The sequence below is a fragment of the Lampris incognitus genome, chromosome 3, assembly GCF_029633865.1.
Source record: "Lampris incognitus isolate fLamInc1 chromosome 3, fLamInc1.hap2, whole genome shotgun sequence".
Classification (NCBI taxonomy): Eukaryota; Metazoa; Chordata; class Actinopteri; order Lampriformes; family Lampridae; genus Lampris; species Lampris incognitus.
In genome coordinates this window covers 95,217,117-95,234,322 of record NC_079213.1, presented here as the reverse complement: position 1 = coordinate 95,234,322, position 17,206 = coordinate 95,217,117, and the positions used below count along the sequence as shown (strand labels likewise).

At 42.5% G+C, this 17,206-nt stretch overlaps 1 protein-coding gene across 1 annotated transcript; it reads left to right on the top strand.

Moving 5' to 3' along the window:
• Positions 1-10,542: 10,542 nt before the first annotated feature.
• tmem161a (transmembrane protein 161A) lies at positions 10,543-16,415 on the top strand. Its single transcript, XM_056277455.1, has 11 exons — positions 10,543-10,586; positions 11,113-11,216; positions 11,313-11,396; positions 11,632-11,723; positions 11,918-12,074; positions 13,013-13,228; positions 13,521-13,664; positions 13,772-13,885; positions 14,051-14,225; positions 14,433-14,529; positions 14,685-16,415. The coding sequence occupies exons 1-11, from the start codon at positions 10,584-10,586 to the stop codon at positions 14,987-14,989; spliced, it is 1,491 nt and encodes a 496-aa protein (XP_056133430.1). The 5' UTR covers positions 10,543-10,583; the 3' UTR covers positions 14,990-16,415.
• Positions 16,416-17,206: the final 791 nt, after the last annotated feature.

Sequence of the window (17,206 nt, the reverse complement as noted above, 5' to 3'; positions counted from 1 at the left end):
CGCGTTAACGGCTCGCCGCTGGGGTAGACCGAGCACACGCGGCCGCGCACCGGGGGGCACGCGCTGCCGGGGAACGGTTGAAGGCGATGGATGAACGAGGGAATACTGTGGGAAAGGGAGAGGACCGAACACCAGAGGGGGAGGGGGAGGGGGTCTAGAGTGGTGCAGGTGTCGCAGCCTCTGTGTAGTGGCGGAGCAGGAGGAGGAGACGCTTACCCAGAGCTCCTGCATCACGTTGCTTCACGCGCTACGATGCAACGTCTCCATCTTCTCGCCGTGCGCAACGGCGCGCACGGTTGACAGACACGTGCCAGATGGCCGTCTCAACGCCAACGCCGCGCGACAACTACCAGCTAACCGCTAAAAGAACCGTAGACTCTAAAGACGCACACACGCGCCTCGGAACGATAGCGACATGCGACCAGAGCAGCGTTTTGAAATTTACGTGAGTCTTTGCGTGCTGACGTCAGACACCAGGATAGGTTACCCATGGATGTTATTCAATAGGTCCATACATACATATAGATGAAGAAAAAAAGGAACCACGTTTCATGAAATCCTATGTGCCATGTTGACCTGACATGTAGGACACGCGATAGGCTAATAGCGACAAATATTTTTTGATTTTGATCAGAATATGAGTTCGTTGCATCATTTTAATCAAATGTAAAGAAATGTTCTGAAACTAGGCTAATTAAGACTATAAGAAATGACTTTTTATCACTCTACCAGAAAAGAATATGTATCGCTGTATTTGTATTTCCAATATAATTTGCGTGTGTGCGTGCGTGTGTGTGTGTGTGTGTGTGTGTGTGTGTGTGTGTGTGTGTGTGTGTGTGTGTGTGTGTGTGTGTGTGTGTGTCCATAAACAACACTCTCCATTACTTGTAGTCAGAAATTTTGATGCAAATTAATGTAAGCCGGTTGTACTGTAAGGACAAAGACAAGTTCAAGATCACGACCAAGTTTAAATATAAAACAAAGTTTTATTCTGTCTAAAGTATCCCTAATTACAACTAATAAGCCTACTAATACCACGACTACTACAATCATTGCTGCTACAGATTACAATAAAAATAAAAATAATAATGATGATGAAGATGATGCTATAATAATAAGAAGAATAAGAATAAGAATGACGATGATGATATAACGATGATATTAAATAATAATAATAATAATAAAAATAAAGATATAGATATTTCTGCCTAAATATAAAATTATATGACAAAATGTATTTGGAGTTCGACAACATGGTAGTTGATTGATTAAAAAAACTATTTCTATATTACACTGGAATAAGCAGCTCGTTGGAGAAATTATTACTAAATTTATATCTTGATATATTGCTCAGGATAAATAATACTGTGTATGTTTGCTGTTTATAATGTGGAATAAGGACAAAGAAGCACAAGGAAAATAAGATTAAGAGATGATGAAAGCTAAAACACGATCTGTCCAGTAGTTTAACTATCAAAATGACCCTGTCATACTGGGAAACACGAGTTTTTTGTAACAATTAATAGATAACCTTCAATAATAATTGATTAGAATGTGATGAAGAGAAGGGAAATAAACCAGATATTGGCAGATATCTGTGTGGCTTTTTTTTAATTTGGTCATTCGCCTTATTTAAAGCACTCTAAAGATCACACACACACACACACACACACACACACACACACACACACACACACACACACACACACACACACAGAGTTGACTTTTACACAGACCTTCACAAAATATAACAGCTACGCTGACGAAAATAATGTCAAAAATAATTTCTTACAGAACTTGCCATTGATGCAAAACGGCCTTCAGACAGCCCAGTATTGAATGAACGTAGGACCGCTATAGTCTCTATGGTGCCCCACACCGCCACCTACCGGCCGGAGAGCACCATAGCCGTTGGTTAATGGCGTAGACAGGCCCACACGGGGTCTGTCTGTATCAAACGACGGCACACACAACGAAGCCCGGCGTTTAAAAACGGATTCCCTCCCCAACAACAACAACAACAACAACAACGACAACATCCTCCAAACATACAACATGGTCTATCGCTTCTCTGCAGCAACTTATATTAAAAAATAATAACTGCGCAGTTTATGCAGGAAATATACACGGAGGTAATTTGTAATTTTATTTTGAATTTAAGGAAAACAGATGGACAACAAGCCCCAATATGATCAAGGAGGTGTATGAATTAATAAAAAAAAGATCATCCTACAGATATACATTTGACATAATGTAACGTCATAGCCCATGACGTGATGACAGAGGCCTTCTCATACTTGAACACATTAACACAAACATTCCAAGTAGGTGATTTAATAAATTATATATAATTATATGTAAATTATCGGCCCCGAAATTGTTGTATGAAACGGGCAATGGGCGATTAAATGACAAAAACGACATCAACGCCCCAACAGTAAAAAGATTTGCCTACACAGCGTTTCTGAAAGTTTCTGTCACATCGGATCATTATATGGGAATATGACGTCATATCATACACTGCCCGAGAAGTCTGACACAAAAAAATATCTTTAATTACTACACATGCGCCCCAATCGCGTGACATTTCTATAATTAAGCATATTCTTTTTTTTCGTTTGATAGCTATTGATTGCGAGGATGAAGGAATAGTTTAATGAGTTTCATGTCTTAGTGAAGAGCAGATCAGTATTTGGCGACAACGACGGAAGGTAAAATATTATTTTGTTTCTTTTTTCTGGGTTCAACGGAAATCCTCAGCTTCTGTGAGCATGATGTAGACTTTTATCACACATATATACTATATATATATATATATATATATATATATAGCTATATCTATAGATATAGCTATAGATATAGATATGTATATGTATATACACAAGAGAGAGACAAGAGGACTGTCTTTGAAATACAGAGGCAGCATAATGTATTACACTTTATATGCACTATCATCTGTTGTGCCATCGGTATGTACTAAACCTGTACTAACCTGTACTAACCTGTACTGTACTGTACTGTACTGAACCTGTTATTAATATGCACTGAACCTGTTACTGAACCTGTACTGAACCTGTTACTGAACATGTACTAACCTGTACTGTACTGAACCTGTACTGAACCTGTTATTAACATGTACTGAACCTGTACTACACTGTACTGAACATGTACTGAGCCTGTACTAACCTGTACTGAACATGTACTGAACTTAAACTAAACATGTACTAAACTTCTACTTAACCTGTACTGAAACTGTACGGAACCTGTACTGAGTTACACTGAGTTGGAAATGGGAATGAAAAACAAAACATTTCTTTTTCTTTTTCTTTCTTTCTTTCTTTCTTTCTTTCTTTCTTTCTTTCTTTCTTTCTTTCTTTCTTTCTTTCTTTCTATTTCAGAACTTCAGTATTTTATCCCTCTTGCCATGGACAACTTATCAAAATAATAATAAAAAAACCCATCTGAGTCTCAACTTTTCTGTCTGGCAATTATTATTATTATTATTATTATTATTTTATAATAACTTTGCGTTTTGCACGTTTGTCCCCTTTTCTGTCTGAGCAAAATAAAGCTTTTGTGTAAAAAAGGGAGTTTTTCATCATAGTGCTTAAATGTCCTTAGCCTCAGTAATAAGAGAGCCAGCTAATCTAATAAATGTTTTGCTTAATTTGTGTTGTTTACATATAGGCTCATTGAAACAACTAAATAGGATCATTTATGTTTGGCAATTATCATATAACTTATAACAGTGTATACACACACACACACACACACACACACACACACACACACACACACACACACACACATACACACACACACTATGGTAACGAAACTGAGTCACATGAGGTTCGGTTGGGCTGCAGCTGACCAGTTCAAGTGAGCACTTATGGGAACTGTGATAGACGCCCTTCAAAAGGACTTGACCTGACACGGGGACATCTATAGATGTCAAAAGTCACACATTAAGTTAATAATAGAGCAAACGCTTGTCGCATCCTTTGTCATGCCATCAAATTCGTGCCACACTAATACATTGAGGTGCAATCAGCTGAATAGAAATGAGTTAGAGTGAAGCTTCAACAAGTTGCAAGTGTTTTTGTTCTACGTGTGGATTACTTATAGGTTATGTCTGATCCATTTCGGTTACCAAAGCTCAGGGATACTCGAGAAACCCAGAAACGAACCGTCAATCAGCCGCTTTGCAGCATGGTATTTTAGTGCACGGGGGGGAAATCTTGATGAGACATGGAAATTACAAAGTGCTCACATTTGTCTTCTAATTACGGAAACTTGAAATGCACAAAATGTGAGGGCCAAAAAGGAGGCCTCTAACTAGTGCAGCCTGCAGTCAGATCCAGTTAAGGTTCTTGCAAGGTTATTTGGTTAAAAACAAAGCTGGGCCTCTGACACCACGTCTAAGAGTACAAATGACACCGCACCTGGTTCTGCAAGTAGCACAGTGGTTAACATTACAGGCATTTCTTCATTTCTATGTGTTAAACAGCTACGGGGACCCCAAATACTAAAACGTACTCATAACGAGAAGCACTCTGTGTAAAAAAAAAAAAAAAGCAATGCAAAAAAATTTGCATAATATACATTACATAATATACTGCAATTCTGGTGCTGTAACCCAAGAGCTCAATGAAAGTTTCTCATGCTATATGGGTTTGGAGAGAAATGCCTAAGCAGGTGAGCAAGGATTATCTGAGCCAAATCTACCATCAATGCCAGCAGCAGTGGGGAGTGTGAGACGTGACAGACACGTGCACCCCCACCCCCCCACCCCACACACTCTGCTGCATTACAGGTTAAGGCTGATATGACCCACAGTGTCGTTCAGTGTGGATTCACTCAGCCGAAATGCCCACTTGGCCTAATGCAGAGGCTTTCAGGGGGAATAGCGTCTCTCTGCTGCAGCTACGCACACTTGAATCAAGCAGATCTGGAGCAAAATCAGAAACACTTAGCGCACTTATCAGTTAAGCAAAAACACATCAGATACCAAAATGTACCACGCAATTTAACCAACGCCACCAACACGACATGCCAGCGACATGCCAGTTCAACACACACATCTGCAGACATGCGGCAGAAAGGTGGCTAAAGGGCAAATGCAGAGATGCACCTTGACACCACCTCCCTTCCTGGACCAGCGAGGTCAGTTAAGCTGTATCAGCGGATATGTCCATCCCATGAAGAACTAGCCAGATATTCACCAAATACACAGATAAATAAATAAATAGATGAATAAATAAAATAAGATCAAATAAACCAATTCAACAAAACGTTAACGCCCCCCCCACACACACTCTAAATTGTGCCTCTAATAAAATATTTCGGCCCTCCCTCCCTCCCTCCCCCTATATCTATCTGAGGATCATGCATCCCGCAAGAAGACACGGAACTACAACTCCCGTCAACTTACACACGTGTGTCCTTCAGGAGGTCGGCAAGCGGCCGCCGCGTGGAGGGCCGTGGCGGAGATGTTGGTTCATTCCCTGCCACGTGAAAACAGACCCGAGTTGCTCGACGCTTTCCCGGTTTAATTAGAAACAGGCTGAATTTTATGCAAATGAGCGCTGACATCAGCCTCCCCCCCCTCCCTCCCTCCCAGCCTCCTCCCCTCAGCCCCCCTATGAAAAGAGAGGAGTCAGGGGCCAACAGCGCGCGCCTCCTTTCCCAGGCGGCTCCGTCCGGTTCAAGTTCAAGCGCGGCGCTTGTTCTCACGATTGTCATTCAAAACACGTTAACGCGTAGAACAAATTCGTGGGGGTGGTGGAGGCCGGGGGCCGTGGGGGTGGGGGGGGGTGGGGGGTGGGGGGTTAATTCGCTAAAGTCTGCTTGATTGTCGGTCCACTTTAGATTTTCAACCGGGGTATAGGCAGTGCCTATATGGGCTTTGCCGGACATGTTGTTCAACGTATCGTGCGCTTGTCCCGCTGCGGATCAATAGTGAAATAATTTGATAACGACGCCATCTTACAAACGTACGCAACTTCATCAGGCCCAATCGGGGCCGTAAAGGGAATTCTACTACCGCAAAATATCTTAGTGTCAAATTCCGGAATGCCAATTAAGTGATGGGTGTATTTCCCTGATTATTACTGGTTGCTAATGTGGTGCCCGAGGTGGAGAACACAGAGGCGCACACAACTTCACTTTCAAATTAAAGAAACGTGAAATTAAAATGTTCAGGTTTTAGAACAACCGGTTTGAGCTGAATATCCCAACAATTCACCCTTCTTCAGTTCAGCTGTAAAAAAAAAAGAAAAGAAACAACTCAGCTACAACCACAGTGTGTGTGTGTGTGTGTGTGTGTGTGTGTGTGTGTGTGTGTGTGTGTGTGTGTGTGTGTGTGTGTTACGTGTTATTAATAAACACCCCTCTGCGCATGTTGGGCAGGGGATCATCTGTGGGACTATATAAGATGGTCACAGCACAACAGGCCCTCGGCATAATGGCATCACCAGTGTACGTTTGTGTAATGACAGTATACACTGTAATTACAGTGCTGGTATATAGACCAGCACTGATTCATGCCGTCCAAATCCACAATGCGTGTGAGGACACGCCAAAGTAACAGCTTAACACATCACAGCAGCGGCAACGGCAGCAGCAGCAGCAGCAGGCCCAGTTTATTGCATCCTGCTTGTATCTGAAGCTGGAAACAAAAAGATGATGAATTGGATACAGTCACTGAATAATGCAATATGTCAGCACAATATATTTGGTCATTTATTTGAAACGATTTGAATAGATCATTTCCTAAATGTTACATATCTGCTCTGGGAAATAAATAAAAAAATCATTACCTGAGGTACATCATCCAATTGCTTAGCAATGAGAGAAAAATCATACTGAGGAACCATTAAAAATAGTCAGGCAAGAACAATCTACCACAATTTGCTGTAATTTTGTTAGAATTGTGTGTTTTGTTTTTGTCGTCACCTTGCAAATGCAGGTGTAGCTGGGTTTTCTGTTTTTCAAACGGTGGTTGTAGAACGGGTGGTGTTTCATGACTTGTTTCTGTCTGAGTGTTGAGAGTCAGGAAAGGTCAAGAGGTCTGGTTTGAGTCAGTTCGTGCGAGTGTGTGCAGTTGTGCGCAAAATTAATCGATTTATTTTAGCAACACACGCCCGTCGTCCTCTGTATAGCTCATATTGTGACGTGGACAAGAGGCCTGTAAAGCTGCTGCTGGACAGGAGACGAGACATAAATTGAGACGGCTCTCAGAGCAGCGCCGCATAACTGCAGTGGATCTGAAAAACGGCCTCGGCGATGTGAAATGTTCACCCACCTGTTTCATCATCCCTTGGATAAGATCATCGGGCGGGGATGATAGATTTAAAAGTTCTGTTTTCAGTTAAGTCTTACATGATGAATCTCTGACTCTTCCGCCAATTTGATTCCTTCGTACGGTAGTCAGATGGTTAAGAAGGCCCGAGAGGCATTGCAGAAAGGTAAGCATCTTATTTGCTTGTCACATGTCATGCTGGCTGAGGTGGACAAACACCACTTTTGTCGATCAGCCCTGTCCCATAAGAAGACAGTGTACATCTGGCTGGTAGCATATCTGGCATCTCTGGCACCATGCTGGGTTTGATTGTGCACGGGGCAGAAGATGAATGGTTGCCAGGTGGGGGGTAAAAGAGGCACTGTGAAATCACCTCCCTGAGGGGCTCTTTTCCTGCATTGTACTCCCCCCTCTCTCTCTCTAACACAAATACACACCCACCCTGTATCCTTTTTTTTCTGTCTGCCTCTCTTTGCCTGTCTCTCCATCTCTGCCTGTCCCCCCCCCCACTCTTCCCTTCTTTGCTGTGAGCTTCCCTATGATATACATCTGTCTTGGGTATCTTATAGCAATGAATCTTGGTGCTCTTTTCTTGCATCTCTCTGACAAAGCAGCAACCATATAGCTGGTTCCCACAGCTGTCCGCCACATCAACTCATGCGGAGGAGGAGGTGGGTAGCTATAAGGGAGAGAAGGCCGGAGGAAAGGAGAGAGAGAGAGCGAGAGAGAGAGAGAGAGAGAGAGAGAGAGAGAGAGAGAGAGAGAGAGAGAGAGAGAGAGAGAGAGAGAGAGAGAGAGAGAGAGAGAGAGAGAGAGAGAGAGAGAGAGAGAGAGAGAGAGAGAGAGAGAGAGAGAGAGAGAGGGAGAGAGGGAGAGAGAGAGAAGAGGGGAGGAGGTGGGAGTGTCCTTTGACAGGGCACCATTGCGACGTTTGCATATATTCAAATGAGGGGATGAATAACGTGCATGCGCCAAACAAAGACGAGCCAATGGGAGGGCCACGTCGCTGCTGCGCGCCCAGAGACAACCGACGGTATCTCGGTGGTTTCCTGGGAGAGACACTGAGAAGTGGTGTGGGAACCAAGAGGCCCCCTGAGCTCGGCAGAAGTCTGTGTGTGTGTGTGTGTGTGTGTGTGTGTGTGTGTGTGTGTGTGTGTGTGTGTGTGTGTGTGTGTTGGAGGGGGGGGCACTTGTAACCCACAATGCATTAGCATTTTATTTGTGTCCATTTTCTCTAGTAATTTCTATCCCGCCACTTCCAACACAGATGGCTAATATAACCGAAGGATTACCATTTGTGTCCAAGATGGTAATAATGAAAGTGACCCCCCCCCCCCACACACACACTCACACACACGCCATACAGAACTGTTTCTTCTTGTCTGATTGGAGTTCCAGTGTTGTGGACGTAAGGCAGATGTGTACCTACAATAAGGAGAGAACACATTAAAATCATGGATTCCCCTCAGTGTCTTTGCTGCTTGTGGTCACACACTCATGTCTTTATGTCTTCAGAAAAAAATTAGACGTTGGAGGCGATTGAGTCATTATGACGGTCTGGCCATAAAATAAAAATAATCAAACAACATAATAACACAAGTCGTATGGGCATGCATTGTTTAGTAGAGGTCCAAGAGGTACACTTCATTTCCATACAGATCATCAACACATTCAATGAAGATTTTTTGTTTGTTTGTGGCGAATCAACGCACGTTTATTTGTCTAAAATTGACAAGTAAAAAGTAAATTTAAGTTCAAAATCACGATTTGTCAAGTTCCACAAATCAGAAACCCAGAAACAACCTGCCACCTATAACACAAATAATAAAGTTCTTCTACATTTAAATCTTCTAAATCCTACATCTGCCAGCCTTAACGTGATCAAAACGGTGTTTACTCGAAGGGCAAACTTGAAAAAGAAAATTTTACATGATTAATGTGTACAGATGCCTATTCAGTGGTGCATAGTACCCACCGGAGATGCTTTTTTCTTCATTACAGAAAGCGACGTTTGATCACATTCGCCATTCTCATTGAAATGTCATGCTCTTGTGCACAAATGCCCTGAGCAAAGCATCAGACACATCTTCACCAGGAGGGGTGCTGCCAATTAGTAAAAGGAGGGAATTCAATCAACTTCTTAGACCACCCAAATAACATGAACGCACATGCTAAACACAGATTTGAATGCCGTGAATGGTTTGGCAGGAGATCTTTGGAGGGTTTGTTGTTGGATACCCTGTGCACCCTTTGAGGCCATACAGACCTCTGCTTTAGAGGATGATCTGACATTATAATGCATGTCCAGGCAAGGGCTGTGAGTATGTATGTGTCTGTCTGTGTGTATGTGGACAGTGACAGTGAAGCTCACCCTGCGTGATCAAGCATACCACACACGGGGGATGCGTCGGTGCACACAGAGGTGTCACGTCTTTGCCAAGAGATTCCCCCGACGCTCGTGGCTTAGTCTAAACTGACGCTACGAAATCATTTATTAGCAAATTACAAACATGTTTGTTATGAGGTTTGCAGATTACTATGTTGCTGTGTGGTATTTCAACACTCTGACACGAAAATGCAAAAATAAATAAACAAATAATAATAATAAAATAAGGTGATATTTCATCATCAGAATTAAGATGCCTGCCTTTTCTCTCCCTCTGATGTGTGTATGAGTGGGCACCCAAGTACAGCGTAGCCTACAACACGCACATCTGAGTCCTTAATCTTGATGATTAGCAAATACTTTCTTTTTAGGCAATCAAATGTAAAATACATGATGTTGTAAGCATCAATCACGGAGATTATCATTATAGGGGTTTTGGAGATGCATTTAGGGGGTATTGAGGAAGAATAAGGAAGTAAGATTGATACGGTTTTACACGATAATTAGAGATAAACCCAGAGGAGAGAAAGAAAGAAGAGAAATGTTGGTGCAGCATTCACGTGTTTTGTACTGAATACTTTAATTCTGCAATCCTGAAAATAAAATAAACAAACCAAATAGCTCTCTATCCCGTTGCATATGTCCTGTAATAACGTAAGTACTCAAACGCCCTGGCAAGGGGAAAATTTCGGGCACCGGTCACCATGAAAATCGTTGTCCATCAACCGCTTGAAAACTAAAGAAGGAGAAGCGTACTCTTCTTCTCTTGTCTTTTGACGCCAGTACCACATCCGGGGACGTGCTACAGTTTCACATGTCAGTTGGTTCAGCTGTCAGGACACTCATGCGTGCGAAGGATCTACGATACGCTCTCACAAATTAAATCGTCCCGAGAAGATGGTGAGTTTTGCATCATTCATAGCACTTCAGTGTCTGATCACGCCCGACAACAAGTCTGAAGATGTGACGAACTGCTCTTAGAGCTAACTTGCTAACGTTATCTAGCTAAGCTACAGCTAGCAACAGCGTTGACAGCTGTAGAGGTTTAGCTAAATTTAGTACGTTAGCTTAACGTCCTCGTTTTCATTCATTTGTCAAGTGCCTAAACCAAGTCTATGTGAACATATGCGTAACGCCAACCTCTTGCTATTAACTCGCCGGCATCCTGCATGCAGATACTGCAGCCCGTCCCTCGTCACGTAAACTTATGTTGCTTTCTTTGAAGCCAGGGCTGTCCCTTCACAAAGCATTGGCATTTTTAAATAGCGGGGGGCGGGGGGGATACATAACCCCTTGACTGACTGTCACAGTTGTAGACTGACTGTGACACGTGTGTTCTAGTCTTGATATGGAAATCGATCGTTTGAGTGTCAGATCAGGTTATTTGTTGTCACAATAAATCTGGTGTTTGTGTTTCCTCTGACAGGCATTCAAGGGGATTCAGCTGGTGGTCAGCTTACTGGCTGCTTGCATGATGCAAAGGATGGCACCACATTATTCCTTTGCCCGCTGGCTCCTCTGCAACGGCAGGTAGATTCACCTACTCAAATCACCGATAATGCTGCATACATGTGTACATTATATACTTTGCACTTTCCAAATGAAAACGGCTTTTATTCCTTACAGTTTATTCCGGTATAAGCACCCATCAGAAGGAGAGCTGTGTGCTCTGGCAGGGAAGCAGATGCCCAAAGCTGGCAGGAGAGACAGGTGTGAGCTTTGTAGAGGTTGTGGGGTTACTGTGGACTCACTAATGTAGCCTTATGTAATACATGATAATGCTTAGAGAAAGAAATTCGTTTTTCCGTTAAGTAAAACTTGGCACTGTAGAGTACTGCAAGTCTGATCGAGAAGTAGGCTAAAATGACATGAATCACTAATTGAAGTATATTTGTGTTTGCCCATTTTTCTGTTTTCATGTTTTTGCTTCCTGTGCCCATTCAAGGAGACAAAACGGGGAAAGTAAGCCTCTCACAGTGCCTAAGGACATTGACCTTCATTTGGAGAAAGCTCCAGTCAACGCCCTTGATGCTCTTGGTAAAACAAACACAACTGTCTTCTATACCAAAGTGACTTTTAAACACAGTGCAGGCGCCACAGTTGACACGCCCAGCATTGATAGACCAATGTTCCATGATTAATACAATGTATTTAATTGCAGATTCAGTCAAAATGTACAAAACATGGGTATCTTCTGACATTTCTACCCTACTCTTGTTGTTTTTTTCTAGTGTTGCGTTTCTTCCTGGAGTACCAGTGTTTGATAGACTTTGCTGTCTATGCGACTGGTGTCTTCCTGTTCACTGAGTGCTACTACAGTGTATTGGATGCCAACAAAGAGGTCAATATGGGAGCCATCTGGTGTGTCCTGACTATTTTTCTTGCCCTGTATCCTTCGCCTGTAATCCCTGTATTTTATAGTAATTGTCTCTGAACAGCCAAATATTGATTTCTCTCATTTACACAATACCCTTGCTTTAAATACAGAATTATCTGAACTGTTTCATTTTTAATGTAGCGACCCCTAACGGCAGCAGCCGAAAGTAGTAGTAATAGTAGTGAAGAGGCAGACAGCACATGTGGGAGAGAGAGAGGGGTATAACGTGCAACAAAGGTCGCTGGCTGGAATCTACAGTTGCGGCCATGTTGCATTCGCTGTAACTATTCGGTTACGGAGGCGCTCCATAGCTAAACTGTTTTACTAATATATATACACAAACCAATAACCTATATCATTATATCCATGTATGTATGTGTATTATCTATACCCACTTAATCCAATTCAGGGTCACTGGGGACTGGAGCCTATCCCAGCAGGAACAGGGTGGAAAACAGGGACACCTTCTAACACTGTTAAAACAGGGCCACTGTCACTATTTGTTTCTCTTTTCCAAACAATTCGAGAATATGCACTTTGCCACAGATGCCATGAGTTTTCATCAAAGGGTCTCAGAGGAGTCCTAATAGAGATTTGTTTTTGTTTTGTCTAGACTGTTGGTTAGTGTGAATACCCCTTCTGTTCACAGAGGATTTATCAGCTGTGCCCAGACTTTTGGGTGTCTGTTTTCTTTGTCATTGGCTGTAGGAGAAAAAAAAGGTTCTCCCATCATGCTTGATGTCTCTAGTAACGAGTAAGTGGTTTCTGTTTATGACCTTTATAATTGTATTGTAATAGACCTGATGTAAAAAGACATCAGTAAAAAAAAACAAATTGTGGAAGATCACGGATTAGCCTTGACCATCCATGGTCAGTCCTTGTCCGGAGGGATGAAGGCCTGCTATTTGTTTCCACTGTCCTTTATTTTCCCTTAACACTAAGCCCATAGGAGGACCTTGCACACACTGATGAGCCACTACTTTCAGTCAGATGAGGGTGGTGAGCGCTCAGTATGCCTGGCCTTTGGATTCCTGTCTCTTCTTATGGCCATGCTGGTGCTGGTGGTCAGAGAAGACTACCTGGAGTTTGGCCTAGATTCAGGCTTTGTTAGCCTTTTTGACAACTTAGAGATATTTGCCAAACAGCAAGGCTATGCTGACTGGTCGTGAGTATTTCTTTAACGCTAAAGTATCTACCATCCCTTGATGTCAGCTCATACATTATGGATGAATTATGGACATTCCATTTCCCCCTTGTTTTTTTGAGCTAATAGTTGATATCGGTTTGAAATGTCCACTGATGGACACTGTCGTAATGTAGTATTAAGTATGCCCTAATAACGGGCTCTATACTTTTGGTATGAAAGTCCTTAATGATCATGGTTGTTAAGTCAAAGTGGTTGAAATTAAGAAATAGCCGTAGTTGATGCCTAATTGTTGTTGTTTGATTCCTACCAGAGTACCAGTCACTAAGCTGACAGTAAAGCTAGGTCTGGCTGCTGTCTGTGCTTATATCGGTGCTCTTCTTGCCTTCCCTGGGCTGCGATTGGCTCAGACTCATCTAGATGCTGTACAGATGAACTCAGACCGCCCACTCGTCCAGTAAGAATTTTCACAAGAGTTGAAGCAGTGTACTCTTAGATCCCCTGACAATATAACTTGATCGCTGTGATTTACTCCATTAATATTGTTGTTATTGTTTACTGTAGGATTCTATTGCACATGAGCTTTCTGTCTCCAGTCATCATATTGGTACTTTGGGTCAAGCCAATTGCTAGGGACTTCCTGGCCAATGCACCAATGGGTAAAACCTCTATTACACTGTAAGTATGGGCACATATGTTTTATCAGTCAGACTACCAACTTCACATTCTTGAGTTTTTATGTTTATCTATTTATGTTTATAATTTCACATGAAGTTTGTAGATTTCCCACGTGAAAACCTGGCGTTGACTTGAACTAACCCTCTGTCACATCTGTTCTTTCAGTGTGTCCAGTGCCACATTTGATAGTATGCGCCTATGGATAATAGTGGTACTGTGTGTGCTGCGGCTGGCTTTGACCCGTTACCACCTGCAGGCCTACCTCAATCTGGCACAGAAGTGGGTGGAACAGATGAAGAAGGAGGCCGGCCGTATTGCTGCTATCGACATCCAGAGAAAGGTCAGATCTGGGCTCAATATATAACCCCCCCCCCCCCCTTTTAAGCGGAAGATATCTGAATGGAATATTTTTCATGTAAATTCAGCCAAGTGAATGGTAATTGCCAAACAAGGGATGGCCTTACTAAGCAAATAGTAAAGAAACATCTCTGTAATTATTTATGGTGCATTAAGTTAAAAGTTTTGTTCCCCCATACTCTTTTCTCAGGTTACCCGTGTGTTCTGCTATCTGACGGTAGTTACCCTGCAATACCTGGCTCCTGTTGTGCTCATCCTTTTCTCCACACTTGCCCTAAAGGCACTAGGTAAGTAGGAGCCCTTCCAGTACACATACCCACACATGTTAAAAAAAAAAAAAGGATGATCAAGGCATGATGACTTAACATTGGCACAGTCACACACAATCACACTTCTCTTACTTAGGTTTTGGCATGTTAACTTATCTCAGTTTCTCTCCCAGGCGACTTCTCCTGGGGTTTGGGTGCAGAGGAGACACCTGGGGTAACCCCCGTGCTGGTGATGCCCACTGTAGCGCCAGTCTTACCCAGTGGAGTTGATGAAGATGAGGAGGGGCCTGAAGATATGGAGGAGGATATACAGGCCACCGTTGCCCACCTTTTAGAGGCCTTCAGCGCACTGCGCTCTGTCCTGACCCCTCTCTTCTTCCGAGGCTTCTTTGCTTTCCTGACCTGGTGGGTGGCCGCCTGCCAGGTTGTCAGCTCTCTGTTTGGCATCTACTTCTACCAATACCTCATGCACAACTGAGGCAGAGCGGCACAACACTCAACTCAGAATGCAACACCAGCCCCAGGCTTTTATTACCCAGTTGCGCAGTATGCCTACAGACCGCAAGGTGGGCGTTTTGATTGAAACACACAGGAGTCTGATAGAATGGTTTTCTTTTGTAGGGGGGGGGGGGGGTTCTCACATTTTCGGTCATAGCAGCAATTGTAACTAAATTGCCAAACTGTCTTGAAAGTTGACAGGTTGAAAGGCCCTGTCTTTTGAGTCTTTGCTGCACTGTTGCCTTTTAGGCTACGCTTGACCAGGAGGCTACTGTTCCATCTATGCATGACTGGGATTACTATAAAGGGAACTGAACGCTGTCCAAATACCCTGGCATGAGATGTTTCTGTAACTTTCTCCAGTACATCTATGCCAGTAAACAATTTTGTTCTACACACGGAACACTGCGAAATGCTGCAGAACAGATTTGAATAGGTAGCAAGGTAGGCACCACTACTTCTAGCCTGTGTAGATTAGATTATTTATGAGAGGGATTCCAAGTAACCGGTTTAAAGAGTGCTCAAAGATGTTACTGCTTGAGTTTTGTCTGCTATACCGTATTGATTGCAAAACAGTTGTTAAGCTCAGATCCAGCCTATTCTAGCAAAGTTGACCATGGATCAGTGAAAACTCCAGTTGTGGCTATCCATCAGTCATAAATGTGTTTGTTTAACCTAAAAACCAAATGAGTGGAGAGTGGGGAGCTTTTAAGGCAGGTCAGTTTTATTTGTATGGCCCATTATCACAAGTTAGAAATTTGCCTTGGTGGGCTTGTTATTTAAGGAAGGAGTTCACTTCAGAATTCTCAAGTGCCTGAGAACTCAGGGATTTTGAATGAATTTTAAGATACTCTTCTCTCCCTGTTCATGTGGTTTTAGATTATTTTACAGTGAATGGATAAGTTTATCACTCTAATCCCGTGCTTTTTTTTGTTTTTTTTAATCCTCTAAACTGCAATGTCCAATCGTCTCAGTTACTTAAATGGAGTTCGGAATTTGTTTTTATTGCCAAACTACGTGCAACAAAGATTAAAGGGGGACTCTGCTTTGAATCCACCTTGGGTCTGCAATGGATTTGCCTACTGTATCAGTGTCAGCGCTTTGTTTTTAATTAATTTATTCATATGTTGCTTTCGAATAACTTATTGTCAGTGGCACAGATGTATATACGCTGTACATTTGTACGTTCCATTTGTGTCAAGTTTGATTTGAGAGAAACTTGTTGTCAGATGGTATGATTGAATGACCTGAAATGCTGTTATACTGTGAAGTTGACATAAAAAAATTGTTCTGAACCTTTTTACATCATTTAAAGAGACTTATTGAATGCATGGTGTGCGAGCATTTGGCTATAATCTGAATGTTTTTTTTTGTGTGTGTGTGTGGCTTAATAAATTCTTATTTTAAAATCCTCTGCTGGCATATTGATGTTACTGCATAGGATGTATATAATGCGGTCTTTCCTCCTATTTAACTTCTGTCTGCTGTCAAGGAGCATGGGAGATCGCAGTGATAAAAGGCGTTTCCCTTTCTCAGTAGCGGCGCTCCGTTCGACAAAAGACGTGCATGACAATGGAGTGTCTCGCCGCTGTATTGGGTCATGAACTCCGACCCCAACCTCCTGAGAAGATCATGCTTTAATCGCTGATAATTACTGTGAACTTGGTGGCCCTCGTGAGTCTGGGATGAGATGTTTGTGCTCGTCCACTTTGACTAAAGCAGCTGTTAGAAAATATACACCATGTACGTTATTGTGCAAACATTCCCCAGCCCGTTCCACCATGGTGTGATCATGTTTGAAATAGAGGTTTAAACCATATTAAATTATGCGTGTTATGCATATTGATTTTTGCACGTGGGAGATGTACATGCAGTTGTATGTCGAACACCAGCTAAGGACGTGTTTCATTAGACAATGTCTATACTGTTAGTGAGAAGTGTGGAAGTGTGGATGTTTAGAAGGGGGGTACCAGTTAATGGCTTTGATATTTATTAAATCAGACCAAAAGTCAGCACTGGTATGCTTGTTTTGTTATTTTTCGCAATTATTTTTCACTTGTTTTTTAGGAGGTTGTAAGATAAAAGGGAAGTAGTAGAAGAATATTTCAGGTTAACATGTCCATTTTGTCCAGCTCTTGGATGTATAAAGCCATTTAGGATCACCGAATGGACTGATGGGTGAACTGCAGACATGCAA

Excerpts from the sequence above, each read along its gene's own strand:
- tmem161a (XM_056277455.1), top strand. Across the intron at positions 14,226-14,432 it reads CTATCGACATCCAGAGAAAG|GTTACCCGTGTGTTCTGCTA; the intron begins GTCAGATCTGGG and ends CTCTTTTCTCAG. Across the intron at positions 14,530-14,684 it reads ACTTGCCCTAAAGGCACTAG|GCGACTTCTCCTGGGGTTTG; the intron begins GTAAGTAGGAGC and ends TTTCTCTCCCAG.